The sequence below is a fragment of the Tetrapisispora phaffii genome, chromosome 14, assembly GCF_000236905.1.
Source record: "Tetrapisispora phaffii CBS 4417 chromosome 14, complete genome".
NCBI lineage: Eukaryota > Fungi > Ascomycota > Saccharomycetes > Saccharomycetales > Saccharomycetaceae > Tetrapisispora > Tetrapisispora phaffii.
The window spans coordinates 294914-313432 of record NC_016533.1 but is presented as its reverse complement, the minus strand read 5'-3'; the positions used below and the strand labels follow the sequence as shown (position 1 = coordinate 313432).

General features: G+C 37.6%; 6 protein-coding genes across 6 annotated transcripts; 4 read left to right on the top strand and 2 right to left on the bottom strand.

Annotated features, from left to right (window-relative positions):
• Positions 1 to 515: 515 nt before the first annotated feature.
• TPHA0N01410 (uncharacterized protein) lies at positions 516 to 3140 on the top strand (the record flags this gene model as incomplete). The annotated part of the gene is made up of 1 exon (XM_003688308.1): positions 516 to 3140. The coding sequence occupies one exon, from the start codon at positions 516 to 518 to the stop codon at positions 3138 to 3140; it is 2625 nt and encodes an 874-aa protein (XP_003688356.1).
• Positions 3141 to 3291: 151 nt separating this feature from the next.
• Positions 3292 to 4440, bottom strand: TPHA0N01400 (Frag1/DRAM/Sfk1 family protein; the record flags this gene model as incomplete). The annotated part of the gene is made up of 1 exon (XM_003688307.1): positions 3292 to 4440. The coding sequence occupies one exon, from the start codon at positions 4438 to 4440 to the stop codon at positions 3292 to 3294; it is 1149 nt and encodes a 382-aa protein (XP_003688355.1).
• Positions 4441 to 5763: 1323 nt separating this feature from the next.
• On the top strand, positions 5764 to 7197 carry FAR8 (Far8p; the record flags this gene model as incomplete). Its single annotated transcript, XM_003688306.1, has 1 exon — positions 5764 to 7197. One exon carries the CDS (start codon positions 5764 to 5766, stop codon positions 7195 to 7197), a length of 1434 nt encoding a protein of 477 aa, XP_003688354.1.
• A 539-nt stretch (positions 7198 to 7736) lies between these two features.
• On the top strand, positions 7737 to 10814 carry NUP120 (Nup120p; the record flags this gene model as incomplete). Its single annotated transcript, XM_003688305.1, has 1 exon — positions 7737 to 10814. The coding sequence occupies one exon, from the start codon at positions 7737 to 7739 to the stop codon at positions 10812 to 10814; it is 3078 nt and encodes a 1025-aa protein (XP_003688353.1).
• Positions 10815 to 10875: 61 nt separating this feature from the next.
• On the bottom strand, positions 10876 to 11349 carry TPHA0N01370 (uncharacterized protein; the record flags this gene model as incomplete). The annotated part of the gene is made up of 1 exon (XM_003688304.1): positions 10876 to 11349. The coding sequence occupies one exon, from the start codon at positions 11347 to 11349 to the stop codon at positions 10876 to 10878; it is 474 nt and encodes a 157-aa protein (XP_003688352.1).
• Positions 11350 to 12684: 1335 nt separating this feature from the next.
• On the top strand, positions 12685 to 13770 carry TPHA0N01360 (class II fructose-bisphosphate aldolase; the record flags this gene model as incomplete). Its single annotated transcript, XM_003688303.1, has 1 exon — positions 12685 to 13770. One exon carries the CDS (start codon positions 12685 to 12687, stop codon positions 13768 to 13770), a length of 1086 nt encoding a protein of 361 aa, XP_003688351.1.
• Between the last annotated feature and the right edge of the window lie 4749 nt (positions 13771 to 18519).

Here is an 18519-nt window from a genome sequence, read left to right as displayed (position 1 = left end):
CAACCGAACGTTGTTGAGGTCTTCCAAGAAACAGCAACATAACGTAAACTTCTTGGCATGTTAGCGAAGACCCTTGGGGAAAGAGCCAGTAAGCAACTTCACATGACAAAGAGAAGTAAGATGTCCTCATGTCTGTTCCTCATGTCCGATGCGTCCAACAACAAGACGGGGGTGGATTAGCTTGGGCTGGCTTATCAAGTGTCTACTGAGCCATCATCCCATTTTTTGCTCAGAAACAGCCGCACGAGTCACCCTCAAAATGTGGATATTTTGAAGAATTTCGAATTTCCATCAACAACTAGCCCTTTAACTCAGTTAATGACTACAGGAAATGGATAAGCAACAGTTCTAATCAACTTATTTTATGATTGTTCTTTGAAATGTATATATACATGTGTATATAGGTGTGTGTGTTTTGTGGATTTGATAATTGGTGGGTTTTATTTGTCAGCTAACAATTGTCAAGGTGCAGAACAACAAAGTTACTAGTTGTATAGTTTTGAAATATTTGGATTATGTCGTTGATATCTGCTATTGGCGATGAAAGTGATTTGCAAAAGGCTATGAGTGCCGATGCTGCTACTGTGAGTTTTGGTTCGAAGGTCCAAACAAAATCGACTGTCGTGAAGACAGTCACGTCGGAGAAAGTGTACAGTGCTACTAACGCACGTTTAAGTAAAGAGGCTCTTTACAGAGCTAAACTGAAGTACGGTATTTATGAATCTCCTTTGCACAGCGCCAATGTTGTCCAAGGTACCGGTACAAAGGATAAGAAGCATGCTGTGTACGCTGCGGCACAGACTGCGAAAGAGAATGAAGAGAAGTTGAAGATTGCCACCTATAAAAGAATAATCGACCCCAACGCTGAGATTGCAGCAAGAATCTACAGAGCTTCTTCGAGTGCTGCTGCGGCTGCGTTGCACCAAAAGAGTCCTACGTTTCAGACTGGTGTTCCCAATCTTGCTGGTTCCCAGAACGCAGCCTCTAAGGCATATTCCTTAAGAAGTAATTCTTCTAATGCAGCCTCGGCTGCTAAATCTTCTGTTGACAGCAGAAAGAGATCTGGCTCAAACACTTATTCGATAAGTTCAGCAGTCAGCGTTTTGTCACATGACAGTGCAGCACCTCAACCTCCTCAAGAAACTTACTCTAGCAAGGCTTTTCCTTCGATGGACTTGTCCAAAGTTTTGAAAGGTGCAGAGAAGAAAGCTGAGCAAAGAATTAAGGACAGGATTTCACCTGAGCGCAGAAACTTTACCAAAGGTCTGCTAACTAAGGTTGAAGACGGTGTGAATGGTGGCTCGAGGACTACTACCCTCCAATCAAACTTATTGCCAATGACCTTAAGTGCTGCTTCGGCTTCCGAAGCTTTGAAGGAGCAAGAATTGTTGAAACAGAGTGAACAAAAGAGACTGGCTACAGTCGCTGCTATCGCTGTTAAGGATTTGGATGCTCAGACTTTGATCGAAACAGATCCAGGCACGCTAGAAAAAGAAGCGTTAAGAAAAGAATACTTAGCTCAATTGACCTCGCAACAGGTTTTGAATATGGCACAGGCCAATGCTAGCACTAGATTGAACAGTATTGATCAAGATCTACAGAGAATGTATCCAGCAAGGTTATTTGATAACGAAGCTTTGAATCAAAAGGCACTGGACATTGTAAGAGAGAAATACAGCAAATTGCCTCCACCAGAAACTAGAGTTAATCTGGGAGGTGGTTTGTTACTATCTAATGAAGAAATTTCAGATATTGCTAATAACATGATTTCACCGGTCTTGGGCGAAATCAATGACAGAGCCGATGCTCAACGTCAAGCTGATGAGATAATTGAAAGTAGACTTGCTGAGTTCAAAGCTGCCTATGTCCAACTAGAAGCTTTACACAGAGGTAAAATGATCAGCAATGATAAAATCAGAACATTCACCAGACTTAGAATGGAGAATGAGAAGAAGTTAGCAGAGACTACTCAGAAACAAAAATATGATAACTTGGTAGCACAGATGGATAAAAACGTTTCTGAGAAGACCAATGAAATTGCTAACAACAAAGCAGATTTATACGCTTTGAGATCTAGTAATCATATGGCTATTAATACTTATCAAGAAAATGCAAAGAATGAATTACTCAACTGGAATGAAAACAGAAAAGTTGACTTGGAAAATGCTAAAAAAGAACAACAAATTCTGTTAAAACCTTATCAAGACGAAATTACAAAAGCAGAAAAGGAACATAACGCACTATTGAATGAAAAAAACATTATCAATGAAAGTATTCAAAAGTTACATGAATCAATTGAATCTCACAAATCAAAGATTATCGATCTTGATGCTGATTTGAAAGAAAAAGAAGAGAGGCAAATTGAAGAAGACAAAAGAATTCTGGAGTTATCGACTGATAAACAAAATTTATTACAACATATTGATGAGACTTTAATTGTCACTGCTAATAAAGTTAAAGAAGAAACTAAACTTTCTACTGAACAAACAACTTTAAGACAATTAGAAATAGATGCCATTGTTAATGAACGTAAGAGTGAATTGAATAAGGTCGAATTAGAATTGAAAAGAGAGAAATTAAAGTTGATGGAAGCCTTAGGAAAAAATGCTGAACTGAGAGGTGAACCAAAAATCGATGAAGAAAAGCTCAAGAATTTGATTGGTATCACTGAATCAACGGAACAACTCGTCAATAAACATGTTGAGATTTCACTTCAGAATGAACATGCGGAGGCCACTGGGAAGTCTGCAGCCTCAGTTCCAAAGATTGAAGTCACAAAGGATTCGAAGAGAGACAATAACGATTTTGGTACAACTCAATCAGAAATAGCGAGTGTAGCAACCCCATCAGCCTCGGCTAAGTCCGTCACTGCTGTTAGCGGCGTTATATCAGACGTTCCTAGAGTTGAAGAAATTCTTAAGAGTAATAGCTCCAATAAGCCAGCTGTTTCATCCCCGCTTGCTTCTAATCTGCCCTCAAATCATGATACCGTTGAAGATAAACACGCTGATAATGCAAGTTCTACTTTTAGTGGGTTTTCCCAAGGGACGATACCTGAGGATCATGACGATCATGAATTGGAATCTGGGTTATCTGAGGATAAACCACAAGACAGTAGCTATCTAACGGAGGTGTTTTAATTTTTATATGTAATTCTTAATTTAATTTAACTCAATTTAATTTAATTTTATTTAATAACTAAATTCCAATATAATTTTGAATGTATTGTATTGATGAATGTTTCCTCAAAACGTACTGTTGAATATATATGTATGAAGGAATTTAAATAATCTAATGCAAGTTTAGTTTAATGGATTCTGTTTCCAAATCTATGTCTTGGAATGGGTCTTCCAAGATAGCACGGTTATTCGAATCATGTGCAAAATAAGTTGGTTGTTGTTGTTGAGAGGCATTATGATTGTTATTAACGACGTTGTCATACTTGTAGTAACCGGCGAAGGACTCAACTTGATGGAAGTAACGAGAACATTTATATCTGCCACCTAGGTAGAAGTCGACGGACATGATCATGAAGAAAACACCTAACCAGAATGATAGGATCCATTCGAAAACAGCCGAAGTGGATTCATCATCAATGCCAGCAAACAATAGTGCCCATAGAATAGCTAAAGCTATCCATACACTCTTTAAAACACCTGAGATTGTGAATTTATTCCAGACGTAACCTTCCCATTTCCATAGAGGCATATTTTTCATGTCAACTTTATGGTCAAGGTTTGCCAATGGATGCAGAACTGCGTAATGTCTACCCATTAAGAAATATTCAGCAATTAGACATGAACAAGAGATGTACATTAGGACAATGAAGACGACAACCAGAGAGATGTGGGCATTGTGGTGGGTAGCAGTCGAGAAGATGGAACATAGCAGCAAAGCCAACTCACCCAGTAATCCTAGAACGAAAGACGCAAAAATCAGGTTTCTTTCGTCCTTTGTGTAGAATGGAGGCATTAGGAACTTCGAGGAAAGCAGAGACTCGGTGTAATTCTTTCTAATTGTGTCGAACGATCTCTGATCGTCGTCCAGAACGTCATCGTACTCATCTGCGAACGGATCCTCTGGATCCTCTGGATCGTCCTGTATTATATTTTGATTTCTTCTGTTGTACTCTTTGTCTGACGGATTATTTCTGTTTCTCATGAATGGCCAATGACCAGACCTTTGGTAGTATTCACATGCGACGGAGACACAGTATCCCAGACCTTGCAGACCTGAGCAGATGATGAACATTGGATGCAACGACATGGCCCCGATGTCAGAGATGTAAACGGTGGTCTGTTCCTTATTGTGCATGAAGTAGTATACCGGATGGCCATCGGCAGCCCAGGTGATCAGGAAAGTGATCAACATCACGTACCATGGGATGAACGAAAGGAGCGGAACTAGGAAGTAGTAGTTAGCGGGCTTGGGTAGTGCCATTGTGTGTGTGCGAGCGGTATAGATTCTGTGGTTTCAGTTCCTTTCAGATGGTATTAAATAGGAGAGAACAGCATCGCCGCAAGTAACAGGAGATCTAAATAAGCAGTTTATATATGTGTGTATGCGTATATATATATATATTCCAGCTGATGTGTATACAAATGACATGGAATATAAAAAATTTTGATTCATTGGAGAAGTTTTAGTACAATTAGTAACCAGATATTATGGTATTACTGATTGTGGAAAAAGAAATAAGAGAGGCCTTCCTGCCTGGTGAATACAAAATAAAAGCACTCACCACAGAAACGACCAGATCGTTTCTAAGATCACAATCTAATCGAGTTCGAATCAGAGAACCAGAACGAGCAAGTGGCTCAGCCGAAGTTGTCCACAGGGTCCTGCCTCAGCCTCAAGGCATCATTATCACAATCAGGCATCTCTTGAACGTACAAGTTGGATGTACAAAAGCTGCTGCCTGCTGTGCAAGAACGGTAGGCTTGAGGCTTGCGTTTCGAATTGCGAGTTGCAAACTTCGTTCGAGGCTTTTCGACGACGTTTTCTGGCTGTGGGAGTGAGGTGTCCGACTGCTGGAGATGTTGGAGCAGAGACACAGACACAGACACAGATATAGCATTTCCTTTTGTGATCGTGGACGTTGACTATTTCGTGGGATGGAAAATTCTTTTCTTGTTGCTGTGCAAAAGCAGCGAAGCGCGAGAGAGGGTCTGGTGGTGTTTGGCGGTGCTGCTTGCACAGGAAAAGAAAAAGACAGCTAGATCATGCGAGAGATTAACGTCTTTTGGGATGGGTGTTGGGACTGGGATGGCTGGGTTGGGCAGGTGAGGTTTGTCGATTGCGTCCGGTGATAGAGTCCACGCCGGCTGGTTGGGGGGTATGGGTGTCTGTTTCATTGGAGGGCATCCGTGTGTTGTTGCCCGTGGGGTCTTGTGCGTCCTGTGTGGGGGGTATGGGTGTTAGCGTGCCGTATGCGTTTCGAAAGACGGACAGAGAGGGGGGCATTCTATGCGGGTAACCTGGGCGTGCTGGTCACGTTGGTGTCATGTGACCAGCACGTGACACTCACGTGGCCGTTTTTTGTGGCGCCAGCAAGCCCGAAAAATGAGAGATTCTCGGCCGCCAACAACCCCCAGCCAGAAGCAAACAACAATGCAAAGCCTGTCTCTTATATAGAAATTGTTTAAGAGTTTGTCATTAGCAACATGGTTTGGTATATGAGGATCGCACGTGCACAATGGAAGGCGTTGCTGCAGCTTCGATCATCTCATAAAGCTTGTCACCATCCGCCGTCTACAACTCGCAATGACGCCGCCTTTACAACATGTTCATCCACAATACTCTCTGCCAGGGATCATGCATTATTTGCAAACAGAGTTCACAAAGAATGAGCGAGACCGAATCTCTTGGGAACTGGAGAAATTCGAAATGAAGGCAAGAATAGCCCATCTCGAAGGCGAGAACAGAGACCTGCGTCGTCGTTTGAACCAGGTTTCTGTTTCCTCGTCCTCCACTGCAACACAAGAGACCATCGAGGGGGAGGTTGGAAAATTCGATCCAAAGGAACTGACAGGCACGAGACAAGCGATACAAGAGAATGTCAAGGAAATTATCTATTTGTTGAAAAATACAGACGCAGACATCCTTGGCGACAGCACAAGTAAATTGAAAATAGGTGATAAGTTACACTATGTGGAGAGCATCAATGCAAACACGGGCAGGGTGGGCGTCGCCACCGGGAAGGAAGAGTCTACTAGAGAGAATCCAGGAAACGCAATGCAAACTATTCTTGCTTCCCCAAGCTTACATAGAATCGACACAATGAAAGTGACTGCAGACAATTCTATCATCATCTCCGGCGACAATCATTTAGAAATGTTCAAGCTAGATCCACAGACTCTGGCGAAAACAGAGTCTACAGTCTACAACGGCGCTTTTGATAACACATTAGATGTGTTTGTCTCAAAGAATAACATCCTGTCTATCCATGAGGACCGTCTGCAAAGTTGGGTGATCGATCATGAGGATTCCATGGATTATATAGAGTTCAAAGGAAACTTCGAAATAATCAAAATCGAACTGTTAAAAGCAGTCGAATTCAAAAACGATTGGTTATTGCTAGTGACGAATTATCTGTTACAACTCTCGAAATTGTCATTACCTTCTGAATCAAATAGCAAAATCAATATTGAATCACAGTACGTGATAGAAAAAATCGATGAGAAATCATCAATCTTGGGTGCAACTTTAGGAATGACCGAGAAGTCGGTTATTGTTCTATACAATAATCCAACAAAATTAGTCATTTATGATTTTCAAGGAAACGTTTTACAAACAATTGATCTATCGAATTCACTAAAGTCGATTAGCCAACCGCTATACACTCTCTCGGGGCTGTACATAAATAAGGAAACATCGAAACTATTGATCCAAGTCGATAGACGGATCCTCATTTATTCATTAGATCAAAAAAAGATAATCTTAAATGAAACTTTATCAAAAATACCATTACACGTCTCTTACAAATTTTCAAGAGACTTAATAGCAATCACGTACAGTGATCATTCTGTGGAGATAAGAAATGTAGATAATTTCCACACCCTACTGTACAGCTACGGCTCTCTAGACGACCAATTGATAGTAGATTTGATCATCATAAACAACTCACCAATCGTAGTGATAAATACTTGGGATAACAAGGTCCTATTACACAAATTAGTCGATCCAAAAAAAATTTGAAACCTCAACATCATATCGTTGCAATAACTATGGAATAATAAGTAGAGCGCCCCCTATATGCATGCCACTATATTTATATAATCAAACTATCTTGATAAATTCGTTAATAAAAGCATTATATAATTAATAGAATACTGTTAAATATTGAACTTATTGTGCGTCATTCAGTACGAAATTCCCTAGAGATTTCAATTTTTCAAAAAATATTGAAAAATTGAAAACCTGTAAAACATCTGAAAACATCAAAACAATAAATTAATATTTTAAATATTACCATTCTTGATTCTATTGACGTTGAAAAATTGTAATAGTAACAAGCAATTGACGATCCGATTGCAATTCTTTTTTAAGGCAGCGATACTTTTCTATCTGTGAGAAAATCATTGGTTTACAGTTACGTCAGATCTACGATCAGAAACAGGTACTACCCTCATCGATTAATATTATATCATTACATTGGACGGTTGTTTGTTGTGTTTTCCTTGGTTTCCTCCTCCACAAAATAGAAAATATTCAATTAACGAGATTACTTCTGTGTAATGTACCTACTATCAAAGTTAGATAGTAGCATTTTACAATTCAACTCTGAGTCCCTGAAACAAAATGTCATCTTTCTTTCGTTAAATAATGAAACAGATGATTTCAAAAACGTCTCAAACTTGGGTCTTACGAATTATTCAACTACCATTGAATTACCAAATAACCAATACATTGCATATCACTTATCTAATTCATATTCAATCCTATCTTTATATGCACTGTCAGAAACTCATAACAGAAGAAAAATCCATATTGAACTTCCTAATGCATTGATGCATGAAGAGCATACTTTAGTTTCTTATATAAAAGCGGATAATTTGGAATTTGAAATGATTTTAAAGACAGGTATGTTTTTAAGATTAACTTTTCCAATCGAATCTTTATTGAATAACGATGTAGAGTTTCCAACTGATTGGTTTACGTTAATGAACCCATACGATTTTAGCATTAGATTACCACATTTGCTTTATAAAGTTTCTGATGAATTCTCAGTGGTTTTCTTAAAGGATGGTGGTTTATTAGGCTTAAAAAGAACAAGTGATGACGCTTTAGAACCAATTCTATTTAGCGATGAATCATACTTAAGAAGTTTATCAAGTTTCTTCTCAAGTAAAAAAAATAGATTAACTGATAGGATCATAAGTTGTGTTGTGTATCACAATAAATTTTTAATTGTATTGACAGAAAATTATAAGTTGAAGATCTGGAACTTAGAAAAATATTCAATTACCGCTGAATACGATCTAGCCGAACAAGCCCATCTAAATAAAGAAAGTAGTAGTGGATATGAATCCATTGGTAGCTACTTAAAAATCTTCGATAATATATTGACTGCCTATTTGCCATTTTTCAATGGTATTTTTCAGTTAGGTTATTTAAGTATTGATAACAATGATGACGTTATGTTAAATATAGTCAGCTCGATTTCATCTAATTTGCCATCCTCTTCATTATGGTCATTAGTCGATTTTAAAATCATATCCACTTTAGATCTAAGTTTACCAAGCACATTTTTTGATATAGTAGTCCTTTGGAAAAGTGGATCCACTAACAAATTGCAAATTTTAAATATTGAAAATGAAGAAATGGATAGATACAATTGGTATGAAACTACGAATAAAACTTTAGAGGAAATTAAATTTGACACTGAGGTTGATAACTCTGATTTGAATAAAGCACTGGTTGGGTTACAATCCAGATATCCGAACTGTATATTTGAAGAAGCTGAAAATATTTTAATACAAAACAACATATCTATTCCATCCCGTGAAGTGTTAAATGCAGAATATTTAGCAAATTTGGAAACTTTACTAAAAGATATTAAAAGCAAATGTGATCAAGCGTCTTCCATTTCTATTCTTAATGATGAAATTATTGTTATCAATTGCCAACAATTTTTCAACCATTCCGTTTACAAGATTAACTCTTCATTAGAGAAATTGTATTATAATATCAATTCCTCAAGTTATGATGATAACATCTCAAGATATTTAATGACTATTTACGGGTTTTCGGCCACTATTTCTCCACAAGTTTTAACAGAACTATCTAATCAATTTTTAGGTTTTGTTACTAAAGAACTACCAGAAACATTATCACCAAACCAAAAACTAACAGAGATATTTAACAGTACAGTAAAATCGCACTTGGAAACTTCGAATATAAATATTTTGTTTCATGAATTGAAATCATTTGATGTCATTTCTTTGCTGAATACGTTCATTGACAATCATTTACATCAAATTAACGTCCGTAATGGTGATTTTATCAGCTCTTTGACTGATGACACGTTATGGAACATTGTTGCAATCAAGAGTTTATACAATCAGCTAGTTATCCAACATGATATTATTTTAAGAATTTTATTGACCTTCACATTGTTAGACTTTGATTATTCCGTATTTGAGAAGCAACTGGATAATCTGATTGAACTACATTATAAACAATCATTATATCTGTCCTTGTTTGGGCAAGATAAAGATAAATTCTTATCTGAAGTGCTACTGCAAGTTTCAAAATATAAGACAGGTGTTAAATTTAATAATTACAATGAATTATTTGCCTTCACTAACTATGCTACTTCTGAACTATATTCTTTTGATAGTACTATTAACCCATTTTATATGAGATATATCAATGATATTGTTGTATATGATATTACCTCTTCAGAATTTAAGAGAGAACAGTTACTTAAGAACATTTCATGGAAATATTACATTAGAAATAATGCAGACCATGAACTATTTATTGCTATGCTATTATTCAGGTCTAATCAAATGGAGAAGTCATATGAATTTTTCCAATTACATAACTATGCTGAATTAATGAAGGATAAGCTGCCAGTAATCTTTAAAAACATCGATAATGACTCATCAAACATCTGGAGACCTTTACTATCTGTCTTTTGTTTACCATATAGGAACTCAGCGTTCTTTTATGAATTATCTGTATTATTTGCTAATCACAATCATTTAGATATTGCATTAAAATCTATCAAAAAATCTTTAGAATTTTCTAGCACATATGTGGAGGATAAAGAAACTCATGAATTTAAAGTTCAACAACTAACACAATTCTTAGATTTGCTGATAAATTTCCGTCTATATGGAGAAGCGCTAGATGTATTAAGACTTGGACACGATGTCTTAAATACTGAACTTAGAGAGACGTATTTCAGAAAGCTTCTATTGATAAATAATACTAGCAGTGATTCATTTTTCTCTAACTTATTAAGATTGTGTTTTATTAACAGTACGACAAAATTATTTTTGTCCCCAAGTGACATTGAGATAATCGATAACATACTTACTCAACAATTGCATATTTCTGACTGGAGTAGTTATAAAAAACTATACAGTTTTAGGATAATAACAAAACAAGAAAGAAAAGCTGCAGAAATATTATATGACTACACAGTCCAAGTTGGTGGCGATGACAAGATGAAGATGAAGTGTTACACTATGATAGGTAATGTTCTAAATAGTTTTGCTGATTCAAACGATAAGTGGATTTTGTACAATGGCGAAATAATCACCGTTACATCTATTAAAAACAAAAATTCAGCATTAACACATTAGCTTAAACTATATAAAGATATATATGTAGAATCACAATAATATCTATTTTACAGACTCAGAATTATAAATGGAAGTATTCCTCATAACCCTCGTAGACATTTGTGTTTGTTACAGACAAAACAAAGAACCCCGGCATGTAGCCAAGTAAACTTTTAAACTTTCTATTCAAATTTTTCAACAAACTTTTATGATCTGACGCTTTATAATCCATGAAGTTAATTCCTTCAATGTACCATTTATTACCAACAACCGAGTTCTCTTGTTCCATCACCGTTTGATTGACTTCATTATTGTATTTGGCCCACCAAGTATACATTTCATAATCATTCAATTCCGGTATTTCTACAAAAGTCTCTCCTGCAGAGACCATTCGAAACAAGTTTACGAAGAAGTTATCTTTCCAAACAGCATCCAATGTTTTGTAAAGATTCTTCACTCCAATTGCATTGTTTATCAGAGTGTTCTCCATTGGCAGTGCAAATGCGAGAAAACATAGTGGTAGCAGTGAACAAAGTATAGTGTATATTAGTCTCATTTTGCGTAGGTGTATAGGTGTATAGATGTTTTTATTGGATCAAGTATATAGTACTGTCTGTTAAGAAATGGCGACCTGGTTATATAAGCTTATATATGAAAAATCAATTTTCCGTAAATTTAATAATTAGCAAACCAATTTAGCCATTAACAAAATCTCATTGCTATATTGTTAAGCTAAACAATAAAAAGACAACATTAAAGAGACTATTTGTTTCTAGTAAGTAATCTTGAGACATAAGCAAACAAAAGTAAAAGCATGCTATATATATATATATTAACTGCACACTGTTTGCTGACGCGCACGCGTCAGCAAACAGCATAGTCTGACACCGGACACAGATCACGTGCCAAACCAACCAAACAAGAAAAAGCAAAAAGTCCACGAGAGCAGCTTGACGTCTGTTGTAGCTGATTAGTGGAATCCCGACAGCCAGACACCCACCGCAACGTAGGACGCGCACAGGTAGCCCGTCTTTCTCCCGGCGATCCCCGCCGGGAACGTGAGCTATTTCCACGACGCGCTTCCACTAAACGCTTTTCATCACGCACGCCGCCATCCAGCAGAAATAGTGGAATCCCGGCCAGCAAACCCGCAATCACCCTACACGCGTTAGTGGCATTCTGCCACGCACCACACACTCACACTACCATATCCCGTCCAGCAGCAGACATAGTCACCACCGTCACAACTAATAGCACCTGTCGATAAACTATACCATGCTATGCTACGCTATACCATGCTGTCTCCACTTGCCACTTCCTGACAAGAAACTTTTGAGTGAAATATTGCTCAGTCGATTTTTCTATTTTGGAAGTTCAATACCAACGAGACAGTACTTTATAGTCGATATTCAGTTAAAGATATAGTTGTAAAGCACTATAAACAACAAACGTAATGGCTAATTGTGAGAGACTTTTCATGTTGGTAGGATTGTAAGAGACGTTACGGAGGTTATGGGTGGTTGGTTGTTCGTTGTTTGCTAATTCTTATCGTATCACTTGTAACAAGAATAAAATGAAAAAGTAAAGAGAGACAAGGAAAAGAGTGAAATATTTTCTTTCTAAAGATTAAAACACAACAAGAAATGGAAACCGTTGAAGAACTGAAAAGTTTCATTTCTGGAAAAAAAATCTTTTTAAGATAATATATAAAGTACCCTTCAATTCTTTGATTAAGTCCTTTTCTCAGAACTTGGTATTTTCCCATTTGCTTTTGTCGTTCTACATATTGCATACATTCTCTCTGTATTTAGTTCTGTTCCTTTTTCATACTTGCTACATATCATCAGTAAATTTATACCTTACTTAACATACATACATACTAATACCAAAAATGGGTGTCCAAGCTGTTTTAAAGAGAAAGACCGGTGTCATTGTCGGTGACGATGTCAAAGCTTTATTTGACTACGCCAAGGCTAACAACTTCGCTATTCCAGCTATTAACGTTACCTCCTCTTCTACTGCCGTTGCTGCTTTAGAAGCTGCCAGAGATGCCAAGTCTCCAATCATTTTACAAACCTCTAACGGTGGTGCCGCTTACTTTGCTGGTAAGGGTATCTCCAACGAAGGTCAAAACGCTTCTATCCAAGGTTCCATTGCTGCTGCTCACTACATCAGATCTATTGCTCCAGCTTACGGTATCCCAGTCGTCCTACACTCTGACCATTGTGCTAAGAAATTATTACCATGGTTCGATGGTATGTTAGAAGCCGATGAAGCTTACTTCAAGGTCCACGGTGAACCATTATTCTCTTCCCATATGTTGGATTTATCTGAAGAATCCGATGATGAAAACATCAGCACTTGTGTCAAGTACTTCAAGAGAATGTCTGCCATGAACCAATGGTTAGAAATGGAAATCGGTATCACCGGTGGTGAAGAAGATGGTGTCAACAACGAACACGTCTCCAAGGAAGACCTATACACTTCCCCAGAAACTGTCTTCGCTGTCCACGAAGCTTTAGCCCCAATCTCTCCTAACTTCTCCATTGCTGCTGCTTTCGGTAACGTTCACGGTGTCTACAAGCCAGGTAACGTCGTCTTGTCCCCAGAAATCTTAGGTGACCACCAAAAGTACGCTGCTGAAAAGATCGGTGTCGCTGCTGACTCTAAGCCATTATACTTGGTCTTCCACGGTGGTTCTGGTTCTACCCAAGAAGAATTCAACACCGGTATCAGCAACGGTGTTGTCAAGGTCAACTTAGACACTGACTGTCAATACGCTTACCTGACTGGTATCAGAGACTACGTCTTAAACAAGAAGGACTACATCATGACTATGGTCGGTAACCCAGAAGGTGCTGACAAGCCAAACAAGAAGTACTTCGACCCAAGAGTCTGGGTTAGAACTGGTGAAGTCACTATGTCTAAGAGAATTGACGAAGCCTTAACCATCTTCCACACCAAGAACGTCTTATAAATTTAAGGAATTATAAACTTTTATAATCTCTATTAATTTTAACGAATCGTATTTAAGAAAAAATATATAATAAATATTGATGATCTTTATATTTTTTAATGTATATTTATCTTTTTTTGAAAATAGAACGAGAACGTAGTTAACTGTGAAAGTAGAGAGGATAATATTGTTTGTCATTATGAGCAATTGAGGTTTTTATTGTTTGCAATAAGGTCGATGGTGAATGTTTAAATTGGCGTCACTAATTTGATCTTTTCATAGAATTAAAGATTTCTTTTTGGTAGCCGATGCACTAATATGCGAAACTGCCCAGCAAGATAGGTTTTTTTGCCATTCGAGTAGCATGCTTCAAGTCGGTTGCAGGATTCTAAGGTTGATTTAAAAATAACTGTTCTTTGCTCTTAAACAATTAAGACTTCAATTCGTTTTCTGTTATATGTTTAAATATGTACATAACGCATTCAAGTGCCATTACTTAATTCGCCTCCACAGTAGACAGCGCAATTAATGTCACTAATGACAATGTTTGAAATTGGCAATCGAACATCATAGCATTAGAAACACACATTACAACATAGTTGTCGTGTGTGTTACGTAAAGTCTTGAGTATCTCCATGCATTACCATATTGCAAGTAGATTCTATATATTGAATTTTTCAAAACTTTATTCTGTAGTAATTTCAATTGGGTAAGTATTGGAATACTTCAATAAAACTATGTCAACATTTTTCGGTCAGAGAACAGCTAAAGGAATCGATGCATCCAAGAAATTCATTTCGTGACGGACGTATGAATAAGTAACCTGTGTTCTGTTCCAACAAGACGCCCACTTACATTAATCTTGTACAGCAATGAGGGCAAATAAGGTACCTGTAGGTGTGGCATTAGACACTGTTTATCTTTATTGGAGAATTCAGATAAGCAGATGGATTAGCTTCAAAATTACGAGTAACAGATAGTATAGGAGTTAGCGTCAAAGCTTATAATATTTATTTGGTGCTTCTCACTAAGATATGATATATACACAAAATGGAGCTATCATCAACACAAGGAGATAATATCAAGGTGCGCCGTATTTATATGTCAATGCTTTGAAAGGAAGTATCTTTCACTTCCGAATGACCACAATATACTTCAACAGTAGGCCAGCGATTACTTGAATGAATGTTCTTCTAATACAGTTTCTAATATATTTGAGTTAATTACGCGACACAGTCGCCCCATCACGGACAGTGTCAGCGTCGTGATTGAAGAAGCCAAAAAAGAGAATCCGTAGTTTTAAGTAATACCATCGATCCTTTGCTTCCGAAAGACCTGAATGCAAGTAGATGGACAAAATGATGTGTTGTAATGGAGAATAGAGAGATACAGGAGCATATTACTAGCGATTTCCTAAATTGGTTTCCCCTCCAATTTGAATTTTCCGCATCGGGTAAGTTAAGCATTTCAACAATCACGAATATTTGAATGAGTTCTTTTATAAAAAGAGAGTAAGAGCTACAGTGTAATCGAGTTGCAACTAAACGGTCGCGAGTCAATTTATCTGCCAATAAACGAATTACTCATTGTCTCACCTCCCAACCCGTAATTGAAGTGCTCTATCATATCAAAATGACAAGATATAGCTGCTGGTCATCTGCTGTCATTCCCTCGAGCAATGCAATTCATCAAGTAAAGAAGATGCTGACAGTACATTACAATACTAGACGGTATTAACGTTGGTATTTTCCCACACGACAGTGTGCATAATAGTACAAAAGTACCAGAATGCTGTGTGAGTTTTCGTGGAGAACGATGAAAACACCAGATTGTCATCAGATTGTCACCAGATCGACGGGAACACCCGTGGAGAAAGTCGGAGACAACCGTGCAAAAACAAAAACACACTCGAAAAGAATTTTCTCGCGCACAGAGAAAAAGCTGCAGAAAGAAACGAAACAAAAAAAGTCAATTACCAAAAACACACAGTCAAACCACCGCACGGCCCATTACTCTATACTATTAGATCTAGGTACCGTGATTACGCGATAATTGTTCAATGAAGGTTACGTAAAAGAGAGTGGCTTGGGTTTGGTAGCCACTTCCTGCGATGGCTTGGCCATCCAATAACAATAGACTTTTATTTGCTCGCGGGCCGCCGAGAGATGCAGATACAAAGAGGATACATGGAGTGCACATGGACTTCGTAGAGCAAGAAAGGAGCGGGATATAAGACGCAAGCGTTGAAGAAAACAAATTGAACGAAATTATCTCATAGTGTCAGTGTTGCGAGCAGGCGCGGGTGAAACAACAACAACAAACAAACAACAACGCACAGCGTCCGCCAGGGTAGCTAGTCAATGCGGATAGGGTCTTCTTTACTGCACACCTGTGTCAAAGTGCGGTCCGGAAAGATAGCACATTTGCTGTAGGGACACATAGATATGTATGCGTATCAAGAATAGTGGATCTGTTGCCCTCGCTTTCTCTGCCCGTCATCTGACCGAGAGTGTTTTCTCAGATATCTCCAAGAAAACACTGGAAATGAGAAAAAACACGAAGAGTAAACGAGACGATGTGTTCCCAAACGGGCCCTTGCAATGTGAAAGCGGAAAAAATGCGGAAACATACAGCAAGGAGGCCCACAATTCCTGCTGTCTATCAGCGACAACCACGGAACTCACATCCGCTTTCCCACTCACCACCCGGTTACCACCAATACCCTCTTGCTCTGCGTGTTTTCATTGCCATGCTTTTATTTTTTGTTAGAGAGGCACGCAGAAACGTCCACGCCCCCTTCTCCTTATCCTGTCCAGCCTTCTCTCTCTCTCTTCATTCACAGTGCAAGTGGTAGTGTGACAATGAGCTGCAACAAACTTTGTTGAATTGAACACAAACAAAAGATAAACTACAAAACCCCGCGATTGTTTTCATTTCGTTTCATTCATTTTGCAGAACAATTGCCGTGCAACGCAATCCAGTAACAGAGGGCTACGGCGGTATACTGACGCAGAAATCTGTTGCTGGTCCGACGTGTTGTCATCACATGCACGACAATCACTGCCACTCTGTTTTGCACGCACAAAGTACACAAGCATTGGTCGATGTCTCGAAATGTCCGCTGACACACAGGGAATCAACGAAAACAGCCCAGTCCCAAAAGGGATACATCCTTTTTATTATCAAATATGAAAGATAATGATCTGCTACGTTCTTGTTCTCCACATTTGTGTTTCTATTAGCACAACAACGCCGTAGCAGGGACTTAATATGTGTTGCACCAGGCACTCCCACGACACATCGTCAGTGATTGATTGTCATTGTCAGTATCAGACGTGCACATCGACCTGGCTTACATTTACAAGAAAAGGGACTCCAAACTACACTGATTGTCTCTTCTTTCGTTTTCAGACCCACAACGTTAAAACGGATTAAGTCGCGCCAAGTTCCAATTTCGAAATCTTAAGATTTATTGAAAACACCTTAACGATTTCGTGCTGTTCTACGCACTAATCACTGTCGTTAACAAAACACGAATTTGAAAACTAGGACGCATTTCTTTTTGTGCTACGGTCTTCTCTTCTCTTTTCTTTACTTTCAACTTAATATATGGTTTCACTTTAAACTCACCCTTGCGTTGACACCAGCACCACATACACTGTATCTCCAGTACGTTTCTTTCCTTTACTAACTCTTTCACATGGCTGTTGTTGCTGTATGGGTAACTACTATGGAGTTCAGTAAACTTTACGAAAGCAATCGTTCTTTGGTTGCGTTTGTTCGGTTGCCGTAACTCAATGTTAATTCACTATTATCATTGAGTTGAAAACAAAATGCTTCTTAATTGTGTATCCACCAACCTCCCATTCTATTGTTAGCTACATCACCTGCATATCTTGTTGTTGTTGCGTTTTGCTTGGTCCAGCAGTTATTCATTAAGAGCTATCACTGCTTCTGTCCCTCTTGGAAACAATTAAGATCTTTTCCCTTCATTGTACAATATATTCTATTATTAACCCTCTTACCTTTTTCAGATTCAATGAGGAATATTCAAGCCAACATTTTGAAAAGATTTGTACTTGTCCCAACCTGCTTGATTTAAGTTTATTTCACTTTTTTGTTATGATAACAACAACATAAAAAAACAACCTTCCCTACGTCTCGCTTGTAATAGGGTTTCTAACGTCGATACCTGTTAGTCATTCCACTTTTATAGACTTTTTTGTCATTTACTAGATGTGAATTTTTCTTGCAGATGGAACACTCTTTCTCTATTCTAGATTCTGTAAGCGGACTCAACATTTTTACGGTTCTAATCAGAACATAATAAAATCAGATAACAACATCAAATAATAAGACAATAGCAGTGCAAGGTAAGTGTTGAATAAACATCTCTGTCTTTTGTTATTTTCGAAGTTTTGTTACTGTATGTTTTAAGGTACTTGACCATTATCGTATTTTAAAAAATAAAAATAAAAATAAAAATGAATCTACTTAATTTTCCCTGCTGATTCATTTTATAACATTGGGAAATGATTGAATAAGTAAAATACTGTTTAGAAGTGATTACCATATTCTTTTTGTTTGGAACCAAAAAAAAAAAGGACAGCTATTGACTAAGAAGCTATTAATATATATATCGACAGAATTATTGGAATTATGTAAATTGTTTCATTTTTTTAATCTGTCAATTGAGTCAATTTGTTCTCAGATTTAATTTTGAAATTGTGTTACTTCAAACTTTAATAATTAAAAAATTACTTGTTTAAG